Source organism: Aotus nancymaae, unplaced genomic scaffold (genome assembly GCF_030222135.1).
Source record: "Aotus nancymaae isolate 86718 unplaced genomic scaffold, 86718_ANA_hifiasm-v0.15.2.pri h1tg000029l, whole genome shotgun sequence".
Classification (NCBI taxonomy): Eukaryota; Metazoa; Chordata; class Mammalia; order Primates; family Aotidae; genus Aotus; species Aotus nancymaae.
In genome coordinates this window covers 17,743,609-17,757,882 of record NW_026988442.1, presented here as the reverse complement: position 1 = coordinate 17,757,882, position 14,274 = coordinate 17,743,609, and the positions used below count along the sequence as shown (strand labels likewise).

The 14,274-nt window shown below is 42.7% G+C and overlaps 1 protein-coding gene across 4 annotated transcripts in view; it reads left to right on the top strand.

Annotated features, from left to right (window-relative positions):
• The window catches only part of TTI1 (TELO2 interacting protein 1), a 51,069-nt gene that overhangs the window by 17,364 nt on the left and 19,431 nt on the right, over positions 1 to 14,274 (top strand). For all 4 annotated transcript variants that reach the window (XM_012455037.3, XM_064382425.1, XM_012455039.2 and 1 more), the window contains exons 2-4: positions 2,766 to 5,108; positions 10,145 to 10,342; positions 13,770 to 13,918. In XM_012455037.3, the coding sequence (XP_012310460.2) occupies positions 2,804 to 5,108; positions 10,145 to 10,342; positions 13,770 to 13,918 (2,652 nt within the window). In that variant the 5' untranslated portion in view covers positions 2,766 to 2,803. The remainder of the gene's footprint in view (positions 1 to 2,765; positions 5,109 to 10,144; positions 10,343 to 13,769; positions 13,919 to 14,274) is intronic.

Genomic DNA, 14,274 nt, shown 5'->3' with positions numbered 1-14,274 from the left:
AATGTAGGGAAAGGTGGGATTAAGAGGGGGTGAAAGAAAGCAGAGATTCTAGGGTTTCTAGCTTGACCATAAATCATTATAGCAGAAAACGATGAGGTCAATGTCAGACATACTGTGTGTTTCCATTTCATTAGCTCTATTACAGCTTTTGTTATGTAATATGAGAATGTAGTTTAGGAATCACCACCCTAGGGTATTGGGGGGGGGCCCAAGTTATCTTCTTGAAACTCCTACAGTGAAATAGAGAGAGAGAGATCAATCGTGAGAGAGCAAGCGCTCTAGGCCATTGCCTTCACCCTAAACTTTACAGGACACCCTCTGATTTTGTCTGTTTTGTATACTGGGCTTCCATTTAAACACTGTATTTGAAGAAAATTTTCCATACTAAAAGAAAAAATATTACTCAATAGTGTAAGTATCTTCTTCTGGTAGGATATGTGGGTGATACGCTCTCTTGCATGTTCTTCTATCTTGACAGAAGGACATCTTCACTGGCATTTGGGGGCCACAATCCTTTATTTGCAGTCAGTAGGTGCTAATCCACTGTCTCCTAGCATCCACTGTTGCCAATAAGGAGTTCAAAGCCGGTTTCTTTTTCTTTAATATGTTATTTTTCATTTCCTCCTCAAAACATATGTGATTTTTCTCTTCATATTTAGAGTGAAGGAATTGTACCAGAATGTGGTCAGGTGTGTATCTTTCAGGCTTTTCAATCTCCAAATAAATCCTTTTGCAGCTAAGAGAAATGTTTCTACTTTGAAATTTCCCCTTACACGGTGATTCTCCCAGATCTGTCCCCCAAGCCTCACAATTTGCATCTCTTTCCATTCCTGCTCTGGGTGAGATAGATCTACTTGATCTTTAGGCCACTCATTGGGGTTTCAGCAATTATCTATCTTTTTAAAAATTTCATCAGTGGGGCTTTTTTGTGTGTGGAAAATTATGCTTTTAATTGTAAGAGACATCTTTGGTCTCATAATTGAACTTCCTTAATTGGTCTTTTTATTATTATTATTATTCCAATTCTTATCTGCCTCTTTCTCTGGTTCTGTTAATCTAAGATTCTCCACCTCAAGGAGTGCTGAAATGCTTTTTCTACCCATGGCTGCTGGATCCCATTAAGCAGTTCTCTTCCTTTCCTATTTCTTGATCCAACTACCAGTATCTCAGGCAGGGAGGTGGCAAAGCAGCCTTTGGTTCATCTGCATATGAGCCAGTGTACATGGGATGCCATTAGTCCCCAGCCAAGTTTTGTGGCTGTCACACATGGCATTTTTCTAGCCTGGGACAGGGAAGAGTCAAGTTTCTTCCCTTCTCTGGCTTCTTGGGGCCACAGAGAGCATGAGATATACCCCCATGAAGCCTCACAGAGACAAGCAGTGCCCTTCCTCATAGAGGTCCGTGGAGCTCAGTGGGCCAGACTCTCCAGCATATCAGAGTCCTGGAGCCTCTCTTAACCCAAGGGGAAATTTGCCACCAGCTCTCTCTCTGGACTGAACAGGCCTTGCCCACGCCTGCTGGGCACAACTTGCCTACCAATCTATAGTCACTTAGTTCAGACGCATTCATGGAATTGGAAGTAGAAGCAGCACAAGCACTTTCTTATCATCTCTTCAAAAGCCCCCAGCAAGCAGAGGAAAAAGGGAGACCACAAGACCACAAGACTAGATGCTCTCCAAGCCTCCATCCAATGCCGACGTTTTACAGTTACACGCATTTATGGACTCCAACTCAGCTCAGCCCTCACCACCCGTGGGCCACACTTTTATGTCTTCCCAGCATGCTCTGCTTCCCCAAAGGGAATATTTGAGACTTTTATTTCTCTCTTCAAGCCCTCTGTTTATCCTCGTCCTTGTTCACTGTCAGCCCATGACTGAATTTCTCTTCACAAAAAAAAAAGACAGACTCTCGGATGTTGAGTTGCCCTTTGCTTTCCTATAAACCTGTCTCCTTTGCCTGCTTGCCTGTCTGCTGTCCATCTTTCCATCCTGCCGGACTCTGTCTTCTGTGTGTTCTGTGAGAGTGTGTCCTGTCAGTTTTCTCTCTGGGCACCCCTTTTCGCTTTGTGTTGCTTTCAGTGTCACCCAGTTCTGATCCTCCCATATTACAGGCTCCTGTGGGATCTTTTCAGTGCGTAAAGTTGATCATATCACCCCCTGCTTTAAACCTCTCAGTGACAAGAACAGGCAAAACTAGTCTGTAGTGATAGAAGTCAGAAGAGTGGTTACCTCCAGGCAGGCAGAATAGGAATCGATTCCACAAGGACATGAGGGAGACTTCTAGGTTACTGGAATTATTCTGTGTCTTACTTTGGGTAGTGGTTACATTGTTCTATACATACGCAAAAATTTGCTGGGCTGTATATTAAGATAGAGCATTTCACTGTATGTATACTTCAATTTAAAAAGATGAAACCTTCAGGTTAAAATTCGAACTCCTAAAAATAGTCCACAGATTCCTATTCATTCTTTCCTCATGTCTTGCCTCAAGCATAATCCCGTGAGACCCATCCTGCCTTCCTCAGGGTATGACTTCCATACTCAGGACTCTAAGCATAGACCTGTCCTAATCCTGAAGAGGCTTTATTGTAACTGTACATTTACTTCCCTCACTAGACGGGGGGTTCAGTTTCATTGTACCCCTAGTGCCTTGTACGGTGGCTGTTACATAGACCCCCCAGTAAATGTCTATTGAATGAATGAATGCAAGTTCGCTTCATGCTTGCTTAGAACTTGACATTTTTACTAACAATTTCCTTCCTCCAGCCTGCAGGATGTTTCCTCATTGAGGGGAAGGCTGCTGCATGATGGCAGTTTTTGATACTCCTGAGGAGGCCTTTGGTGTCTTACGTCCAGTCTGTGTTCAGCTCACAAAGATCCAGACAGTGGAGAATGTGGAGCATCTGCAGACACAACTACAAGCTGTGAGTGACAGTGCCCTTCAGGAACTTCAGCAGTACATCCTCTTCCCTCTGCGATTTACCCTGAAGACCCCAGGTCCAAAAAGAGAGCGTTTGATCCAGAGTGTGGTGGAATGCCTCACGTTTGTCCTTTCTTCAACATGTGTGAAAGAACAAGAGCTTCTCCAGGAACTCTTTTCAGAACTCTCTGCTTGTCTGTATTCACCCAGCTCCCAAAAACCTGCGGCTGTGTCCGAGGAGTTGAAGTTGGCTGTGATCCAGGGACTTAGCACTTTAATGCACTCAGCTTACGGGGACATCATTCTGACTTTTTATGAGCCCTCCATTCTGCCACGTTTAGGATTTGCTGTGTCTTTACTGTTAGGCCTTGCAGAACAGGAGAAATCAAAGCAAATTAAAATTGCTGCCTTAAAATGTTTACAGGTTCTACTCTTGCAGTGTGATTGTCAGGACCATCCAAGGTCCTTGGATGAACTTGAACAAAAGCAGCTGGGGGATTTGTTTGCCTCTTTTTTACCTGGAATCTCAACCACACTGACCAGGGTTATCACAGGAGACTTTAAACAAGGTCACAGAATTGTCGTATCTTCCCTAAAGATCTTTTACAAGACAGTGAGCTTCATTATGGCTGATGAACAGCTTAAAAGAATCTCAAAGGTCCAAGCAAAATCTGCAGTTGAACACAGAGTAGCAGAGCTGATGGTTCACAGGGAAGCAGATTGGGTAAAAAATACTGGCGACAAGTTGACTATCCTTATTAAAAAGATAACTGAGTGTGTTTCTGTTCACCCACACTGGAAGGTGAGGCTGGAACTGGTAGAACTTGTGGAGGACCTCCTTTTGAAGTGCAGTCAATCATTGGTCGAATCTGCTGGTCCCCTTCTGAAGGCCTTAGTGGGACTAGTCAATGATGAGAGTCCTGAAGTCCAAGCCCAGTGCAATAAAGTTCTGAGACATTTTGCAGATCAGAAAGTAGTGGTGGGCAACAAAGCCCTGGCGGACGTCTTGTCAGAAAGCCTGCATTCCCTTACCACATCTCTTCCTCGCCTAATGACTTCCCAAGATGACCAGGGCAAATTCTCTACTCTTTCCTTATTGCTTGGTTATCTGAAACTCTTGGGCCCAAAAATAAACTTTGTCCTCAACTCTGTGGCCCATCTCCAGCGCCTTTCCAAAGCACTCATCCAAGTTCTAGAGCTAGACGTGGCTGACATCAAGATTGTTGAGGAGCGGCGTTGGAACTCTGATGATCTGAATGCTTCTCCAAAGACCTCAGCCACCCAGCCATGGAACCACATCCAGAGGAGATATTTCCGCTTCTTCACTGATGAGCGGATCTTCATGCTCTTGAGGCAGGTTTGTCAGCTACTTGGTTATTATGGGAACCTTTATTTGCTTGTGGATCACTTTATGGAACTTTACCGTCATTCTGTGGTTTACCGGAAGCAAGCTGCCATGATCCTTAATGAACTGGTTACAGGGGCTGCTGGGCTGGAGGTCGAGGATCTTCATGAAAAACATATTAAAACAAACCCAGAGGAACTGAGAGAGATTGTGACATCTATACTTGAAGAATACACAAGTCAAGAAAATTGGTATTTGGTTACCTATATTGAAACTGAGGAAATGGGAGAGGAGCTGATGATGGAGCACCCAGGCCTCCCGTCCATCATGTCTGGTGAACACACCTCCCAAGTTACATCTTTTCTAGCCTTCTCAAAGCCAAGTCCCACTGTTTGCTCTATGAACAGCAACATCTGGCAAATATGCATTCAGCTGGAAGGAATTGGCCAGTTTGCATACGCACTAGGAAAAGACTTCTGTTTGCTCTTGATGTCAGCCCTTTATCCAGTACTGGAGAAGGCTGGAGACCAAACCCTACTCATTAGTCAGGTGGCTACCAGCACCATGATGGACATTTGCCATGCTTGTGGCTACGACTCCCTGCAACACCTAATCAATCAAAACTCAGACTATTTAGTCAATGGGATCTCTTTAAATCTGCGTCATCTGGCTCTGCACCCTCATACCCCAAAGGTCTTGGAAGTCATGCTGCGGAATTCAGATGCTAGCCTGCTTCCTTTGGTGGCAGATGTGGTTCAAGATGTCTTGGCCACTCTGGACCAATTTTACGATAAGAGAGCTGCTTCCTTTGTCAGTGTTCTGCATGCTCTGCTGGCAGCATTAGGTACATTGAGAGCCCTTTTTAATGCTGATGTGGGGGCAGGACTCAATCTCCTAGTTTGCTTAGCCTTGTTTTTTGCATTGTTTGTGGTGATGCTATGGGGGTCATTTGAATCGTTGTCTCTCCAGTCCCATATGTTATGGTGGGGTTTCTCTGTTTATCTTCTATACTTTGAGTAATCTCTATCGATAATTTATTGAGCTCCTGCTCTATGCCAGGGATATAAACCCTGCAGACTAAATATAAATATTTCTATTTTATAAATAAGAAAAACTAAGGGTCAGTGACATCCTTCTTAGCCAGGGTCACACAATTAATAAATGATAAAGTCAGGATTTATGACAGTTTTGTTCTTTCCAATATACCAAACTGCTTCTGATGATACATAGAGTTAGCAGTATCTAGGCTAATGAAAAACAGATATAACATGAATTATTCAATCCACATATATTCTAGAACAGTACTAAGGGAAGTTTCTGTGGTGATAGAAATAATCTTTATCTGTTCTATCCAGTTTGCCACTATACGCATGTGGTTCATGCACCTGAGGAACTGAATTCTATATTTTTACTTAATTTTAATAGCCACATGTAGCTAATGACTACGATATTGGACAGAACAGATCTAGAAACTTCCTTTTAACCTTTTAATTGTGTGAGTTGATTTGAGTTTTTCTTTTTCCCTTTGATCCTATTGGGTGCTTGCCAGAGACGTTAGCCACTATTAGAATGGCAAAATTTTGGACTACAATTAGAAGAAAAAGAATCTTTCAACTGAATAGTCAATCTTTCAATGAGAAAATAATGAGCTATATACCTGAATCCCTTTTATTTAAAGAGAGTATTTTCAGTATTTATCTCAGTACTGCTAATAGTCTCTGAGGCAGGTGGAATGGTCACTGGCCTCATTTTGTCAGTTGAAAAAGCCAAGACCATGTAAGAAACAGTCTCATGGAAGGTGACTAGGACAGGGACAGTGCACTTCTCTGTAGCTGATGCCATTTCCAGTGTTTATTCATGCATGAGCATTCACATTCAGCATAAATGTTCCTTTATTCATTCATTCATCCATTCATTCACTCAAGAGTGCCTGCCATATGTCAGACACTGTGCTAAGTAATGATAGAGCAGTGAACAAGATGAATAAACTCATGGAACTTCCCTACCACTGCAAGAGAGATGGTAAACAAGCAAACAAATCATTAGACAAGCTCACTGCAGATTCTGATAAACACCATGAAGGAAATAAACACTTCAGTGTAACAGGCACAGGCTTCTTTAAGTTCAGTGGTCAGGGAGGGCCTCTCTGAGGAAGCAACACTAAAGCTGAGACCTGAAGGATGAGAAGGGCCCATCAACACATATGGGGCTATCACATTGTGTTTGTAATTTTTAAGAACATTCAGGCCAGGGACTGTGGCTCACGCCCATAATCCATAACACTGAGGTGGGCAGATCACTTGAGCCCCGGAGTTGCAGACCAGCCTAGGCAACATAGTAAGGCCTTGCCTCTACTAAAAATTGAAAAAAATTAGTTGGGAATGGTTTTGCATGCCTGTAATTCCAGCTACTTGAGAGGCTTAGTAGAAGTATCACCTGAGCCTGGGGAGGTCAGGGGTGTGGTGCACCATGATTGCACCACTGCACTCCAACCTGGGTGACAGAGTAAGACTCTATCTCAAAAAAAAATGGCTGGGCGTGCTGGCTCACGCCTGTAATCCCAGCACTTTGGGAGGCTGAGGCAGGTGGATCATGAGGTCAGGAGTTCAAGATCAGCCTGGCCAAGATGGTGAAACTGTCTGTACTAAAATTAGCTGGGCATGGTGGCAGGCGCGTATAATCCCAGATACTCGGGAGGCTGAGTCAGGGAACTACTTGAGCCTGGGAGGCAGAGGTTGCAGTGAGCTGAGATCGTGCCACTGCACTACAGCCTGGGCAACAGAGCAAGACTCCGTCTCCAAAAAAAAAAAAAATTCAAGTGGGAAGGCCCAGAGGGAAGAAGGGGCATGGATCCTTAGAGAATGGAAAAGAGGCCATTGAGAAGAGTGTTGCAAGACGAAGTTGGAAAGCAGGGCAAGGAGAAATCCTGGTAGGCCCTTATGGACCAAGAGAGGAGGTTGGATTTTATTTTGCAGCCACTTGGAAGCCTGTGTAGTGGGCTAGTCACTGGGGAGTCAGCCATGAATAAGACCCACCTGGGCCTGCCCTCATGGAGCCCCCTCATAGGACTGGCTGGCTGCTTATGCAGACTAAGATTGGCTTCCGTGGGCCAGATATATCTCACCTGTACTGCTTTAGGGAACTATGCTATATTTCAATTTGAAATTTTTAAAAGTAGGTTAAGAAAAGCCCTGTGAAATATATCTCCCAAAAGGTATCTGAATTTGGGCCTTCAAAATTGAACTGTCTTAGATTGCTGATGTCTTTGGTCATCTCTGAAGACGGAATGTCAAAACTCCTGTGTAGCTTTGTAGTGCTTAAAAAAACATTGAGATGGAAGGAGAGGGTCTCCCTTGCAGAAAGGAAAATTGGATGGTTAAGACTGACTGTGGGGCTTTCTTAGAACAGAAGCAGACTTAGAGCTAGCTTTACTGAAAGTTTTGAAATAAACCAGAATATACTCGCTTTTTGCACGGTTAAGTAGTACTCAAGAGGAGTTGATATAGTCACTCACAAATCAGAGTTGCACTTTTTCTGTCATTTCTGTTTGTCATCAAATTATCTAACTGATGGACACTGTTTTAAGGTGGATGTGGAGATGTGGTCTCAGAGAACTTTTGAAAGGCCTTAGAAGAACCCAGTAAGAGTGTTAGGAAATTGAGTTACCATGAACATAGTGTTTCACATGCAGTGGCTAAAAAAGCATTAGGTGCCACGGTAAGGGCAAGAACCATCGGTTAATTTACTGCTTAGTACCAGCTGCTGGTTGGCTGATTATTCATGACAAGAAAAAAAATAGGGTAGTTTTGAAAATAAGTATGTCACATACTTCAGAACTGGGAGAATGTGCAATGTCCATACACACATGGCTGCTGCATTCTCTATGGCTGCATAGTTTTCCGTCATGTGGCTGCATGTATTTAACCAGTCATTTCTTTGTAGATGTTTTGGTCACTTAGAGTCTTTTGCCACCACAAAAAAAAAATGCTCTATTGAATATCTTTGTAGGTCATTTTGGGCATTTCTCAGTATATCAATAGGATGCATTTCTGGGAAAAAATGCTGGTTTAAAGGATATTCCGTTTAAATTTTTGAGAGAATATCAAATTGCTCTCCTAAGGGGTTGTACGAATTTAAACTCCATCAGCAATGTAAGAGAGTGCCAGTTTTGCCACGCCCTCAGCCACACCGTATGTTACCAAGCTTTTGATCTTTGCTAATCCAATAGGAGAAAAATAGCACCTTATTATAGTTTTAATTTGCATTAAGAGTGAGGTTGAGCTTCTTTTCATGTTTAAAAGCCGTTTATGAGCAAAGACATTTTAATGTCTGGCACAGCCTTGAATCTAGAAATAATCTTTGCAGCATGTCTAGTCTTAGCAGTGTAAATACTGGGCCCAGGTTTTAACTATTTGGGAACCAACCCCTTAGAGTGCACTAAGTACCAGATACACAACTGGGGATGCAGTTTGAATAATGACATAATGGCTCCATGGATATGGGAACCTCCAGCTCGCACCTCACGCATTTGCTCTCTGATACTCCCAGTTGCCCGGCCCCGTCATCTCCCATCTGCTGCTGCTCTGGCTCTGTGCACGTGCTCCTTGATGAAAAGGAGATTAGCAGGTGCTAAAGGTTATCAGAGTCTTTTTTTCCTGGCTGTCTGCAAAAGGAGGACGCTGGACCACAGCAGTGATTTTCAGGTGGTGGGATTTGTTGTTGCTTCATTCTTTTAAGTATTAAGAGCCTTTTTTGAAATGAAGCCTTTGGGGAACCCTGATATACAAAAATGATTGCAATTAGAGCTGAGTTGGTTGAAGGAATAGAGACCCTGGAGCCCATGCCCATAGCCTGCCGTCTCTTGGTGCCCTCCCTGTTGTGATCCGTGAGACATTTCTGTGAAGCCCTAAGGCTCCTCAAGGCACCGTTTGAAAACCACTGGACCCAGTGATGTTTGAAGTTTATTCTGTGGTGACTTATCAGAGGTATTTGAGCATCACCGAATAGGGAAGACTTTGGAGAGAAATACAATATGAGACCGTCTGTCCTCAAGGCTCTATAAAGCCTTTATGCCGCTAATGAGCAGTATATTCTGTACTCAGAATTTCGTCACTTGGTTGTGTTTGCCGGTCTTGTGTATTTTTTCTTTTGCATATACTTTGAGCACCCAATATCTTTGTAGGTCATTTTGGACATGCCTCAGCATATCAATAGGATGAATTCCTGGAAAAAATGCTGGCTTAAAGAGTTAATGTTTAAATTTTTGAGAGTATCATATTGCTCTCCTGCGAGCCTTTGTGGAACACTGACATACAAAAATGATTACAGTTAGAACTGAGTCGGTTGAAGGAATAGAGATCCTGGAACCTACACTGGACATATTGGATTTCCATTGGTGACTGATGGAACATAAAGTCTAATGGGAGATTCAGACACTGAATAGTACACACAAATAAATACACAAAATAAATATATAATCACATATTGTGATGAGCTGATATAAAGGGAAAGAGCAGAGTGCTATGTAAGACATCATGTAAGTGGCCTAAGTTAAATAGGGGAGTCAAGGGAGGGCCCTCCTTATTGGGCAAGTTCTATGTGTACTGAGATGTGAAAAGTGACTTGGAGTTAACCAGATGTGTAGTAGAGGGGAAGGACTCCAGACAGAACCACAGATGCAAGAGTTCCGAAACAGGAAAATGCTTGCTGCACTTGGGGAACTGGAAAATGGGCTAATGGGCAACTGGGAGGCCAGGGAGCCAGGTAGGGACTGAATCTTGTGGGGGCTGTGCAGGCCAGGGCAAAGAGCTTATTCTTTATATAAAGTACTAATGCCTGTCGTGAGTAGCCACGGTGATCATTGTAACACTTTACTTACAGCCCAGTGGTTCCCAGACACAGGTCATCTCAGGCACCTCCAAGAACAAAGTTTAGGAGAGGAGGGAAGTCATTTGAACCAAAGACCAGCAACTCTTGAGAATAGCATCACACCTGAAGACATCGAACAGTTTTTGCTGAACTACCTCAAAGAGAAGGATGTGGCAGATGGAAATGTCTCGGATTTTGATAATGAAGAAGGTAATTTGTTTAATTTGGCTTAGCTGGTTTTTTCTTTCTGAAACAGATTATTGTAAAAATGGTGAAACATCGTTACAGAGAGAGTGGAAATAAGAAAAGTCACTTATAACCTCACCAGGCTAACATAGCTATTCTCCTGTTTTGTGTCATCTTTTTCCCTGCTTTTCTGTTGCAAACCTGTTTTTACATGGTTGCAGCTGTGCACCCTTTTTGTCTTTAGCTATAAGCAGCTATCCTTCTTGCTGTTGAGTTTTGATGATTAATGTTTTAATAGCTGTTACTAAGTATCCATTCCCCTGTAGGACATTTAGGTTGCTTCTGGCTTAATAATAACTCTAATAAACAGTGCTGCGGTGGATGATTCTGTGCATGTGACCTTTTCTCTCTCTCTCTTTTTTTTTTTTCATATTTCTTTAAATTCCCAGAAGCAGGATTTCTGGGTCAAGGATATGAACATAATTTAATGTTTGCCAAATTGCCTTTCAAAAAGGTTGTGTCAATTTATACTTTTCCTTCGGAGTAGCAGGATGAATACTGGTTTCACCACAGCCTTACCAACATAGGCTATTCCCAGCTTTACACCTTCCTAAATTAATAGGTGAAAAATGGTTCCTGTTACTCTACCTTGCATTTCTTTGATTACCAGCAAGGTTGAATGTCTTTTTATAAGCTTCTTTCCTAACAGGTTTTTTCCTTATGCCCATTGTCTATTCATATGCTTTGTCCTTTTGTTTATTGGTGGGAGGAGATTTCAGTATTTTTCTTACCAATTTATATGATAAAGAAGAAGGGAGTTCAGGCTAGTTGAAGCTCTGGCCTGTTGTTTTATTCACAAGCTCAATCTGGAGCTTCAGGTCATGGAAGGATTAATAAATTATTAGAATCTCCTCTGCAAATATAAAATGCCAAGTCATAACGAGCTTGGTGGTCTCAGAACCATCCTAAATCGAACTGAGTCCCAAATTAGTTTGTTAGGTTGGAATAAAACAGATTTCTTTTTCTTTTTCTTTTCTTTTCCTTTTTTTTGTTCTACCCCATCCCCCACTCGCCCCATCCTTTTGGTGATCTCCATTGTGAGACTCTGGTGAACTGAAGCCATTACTTCCAGCAGTATAACAGGAAGTAGCAGCTCGATGCAACTCACTACAACAAATTCCTTTTAAATAGCAGAGAAGCAGCGGAGGACCCAAATAACGATTTATGCAGAGTTGAGTCACTGCTCTCCCCAACGACAGAGTTTTCTGATCAGAAATCTATCAGGCTTTTTCTTCTCAGATGTGTTTCTTGAGCCAACCCAATCCTTTTTGTGAACTGCACCCTTTCACCCAAACCTGGAAATGCTGACTCAAGGGAGGCATTATGATCCCTCATAATCCAGACTTGCCATTCTTCTTTAAAATTTGAGCACTGTCAGTGAATCCATTCCTTCATGATTCGGATCTTCTGGTGCTAGTTGATGCTCACTTAGAGCAGACTGAATGAATCAAACTCTTCTTCCAATAACGGCAAAATCCACATCCCTCAACTAACATTCTGCAATAGGTGAATTTCAACAAATTCCTCTCTGGGGAAAAAAAAACACAGGCCTATCATCCTTATGCTTATCATTCATCAAGTACACACCACACACTTGGCATTCTAAGGAACGTTTGCCTCAATTCTGCCTTGACATGAGTGTTTAGTTTTAAGCACATAAAAGCACCGTGTATATCTGAGGTCCCTTTCTCCAAGAAATCCAGGCGTTCTACAAATGCATTTTCATTCATCTTTTCAGCATCTGTTAGAGACAGGTGCAGCCTCCACTGTAAGAGTCTATCTTTCCAGCAGAGGAAACCGAAATGGGAAATAGTTAAGGGAGCAGTGCTCTGCTCAGTGGAAATGAACATAGCTGGTCATGGGGGTCGGATATGAGGCTGGGAGCTGTAAGAAGATCAGGAAAATTTTTCAGGATAGGGATGTTGGCCTGGGTTTCATGCAGTTCTCAAATCTTGTGGTGATGTTTCTGTTGACAAACTTACTTCTATCTCATGCAACGCAGCACTCTAAGCAGTGAGAATAATGGCTGATAACATCTCATTTAATGCTCTTGATAGCATATGAGGTATACATGCTGTATCCCTTTTTTTCCCAATGAAAGAATATAGGATGAAAGAAGTTGCTAATAGGTTGTAGAGGCAAGACTTGATCCAACCTCCTGTAACCAAACTCCATGCCCTATGAACTACACCAAGCTGCCCTTGTTACCTCACCTACAAAGATAAGTAAGGCTTGATTCTGGCCATCAGAAGTTCTTAATCAAAGGATGAACCAAGAGGAGAAGAAAAAGTGAAGGGCAGAGTAGAAGCCAGTCATGGAACTGCCCAGCCTCAAGACTCCACATGAGAACCCTGCTTTTTTTTTTTCTTTTGAGATAGAGTTTCACTCTTGTTGCCCAGGCAGGAGTGCAGTGGCACAATCTCAGCTCATTGCAACTTCCGCCTCCTGGGTTCAAGCAATTCTCTTGCCTCAGCCTCCCAAGTAGCTAAGATTACAGATGCCCACCACTATACCTGGCTAATTTGTGTATTTTAGTAGAGACAGGGTTTCACCATGTTGGTCAGGCTGGTCTCGAACTCCTGACCTCAGGTGATCCGCCCGCCTCAGCCTCCCAAATATCTTGTTTTTATCTTAAATATTCGTTAATGGAAATTTAGAAAAGACCAAAGGCATAGGGAAAAAATTTAAGTCGTTATCTCATTACCCTGTCACTTTTAATATTTTGCTGTACTTCCTCCCATGCAAAAACTTATGTATGTAGCAGTGTTCATGCTGCGTATGCAATTTTGTATTATGCTTTTTGTCTTTTTAAGACAATATTAAAAGAAATTAAGACAATATTAAAAGAAATAAGCATTTCTTTTGTCATTAAAACCTGTGCTAAGCCTGGTGTACTGGCTCACACCTGTAATCCCAGCACTTTGAGAGGCCACAGCAGGAGGATTGCTTAAGCCCAGGAATTGGAGACCAGCCTGGGCAACATAGCAAGACACCTGTCTCTACAAAAAATTTAAAAATTAGCCGGGCATGGTGACATGCACCTGTAGTCTTAGCCACTCAGGAGACTGAGGTGGGAAGATCACTTGAGCCCATAAGTTTGAGGTTATAGTGAGCCATGTTCACACCACTGCACTCCAGCAGGGACAGAGCAAGACCCTGTCTCTAAAAAAATAAAGCCATGCTAAAAACAAATTTTAGGGACCTCATAAAATGCCATTACATGGCTATACCATGGTTTCTGTAACCACTCCCTCTTGAATGGAGGCGTCTCAGTCCATTTGTGCTGCTGTAGCAAAATACCTAAGACTGGGTAATTTATAAAGAACAGAAATTTAGGTATCTGTGTTTTATCACTCATACAACACTGTCCCCAGTTGTGCTCTTTTTCCAGAGGAACAGCCAGTCCCTCCCAAAGTGGAGGAGAATGACACCCATCCAGATGTGGAGCCACCACTGCCGTTGCAGATCCAAATAGCCACGGACGTGATGGAACGCTGCATCCACTTGTTGTCAGATAAAAATCTGCAAATCCGCCTGAAGGTCAGTGTGCAGCCCCTTCTCTGCGGTCCTGGAGCAGCAGGACTAAGGTGTGGCTTGGTTGGCAGTGGCTACATGGATGAGCACATCGCTTCCCTTATCTCTTGGGCCATGTGTCATGGCCAGGAGAAGGCATCAAAAGGAATTTATCTGTGGAGTGACAGGTTTACATCTTTCTGTGTCTGCTCAGATACCAAAGGGAGCCAAGTCTCCTACATTAAAAAACGCAAGTCTTGGTGATTCACTGAATCTCTAAGAAAAGGAAAGCCTTGTGCTTTGGAAAGGATATTATTTTCTCAGCTATGTAGGATGCAGGTTTTAATACTTTAAAGACATCATTCTTCCAAGCCTGACACTAG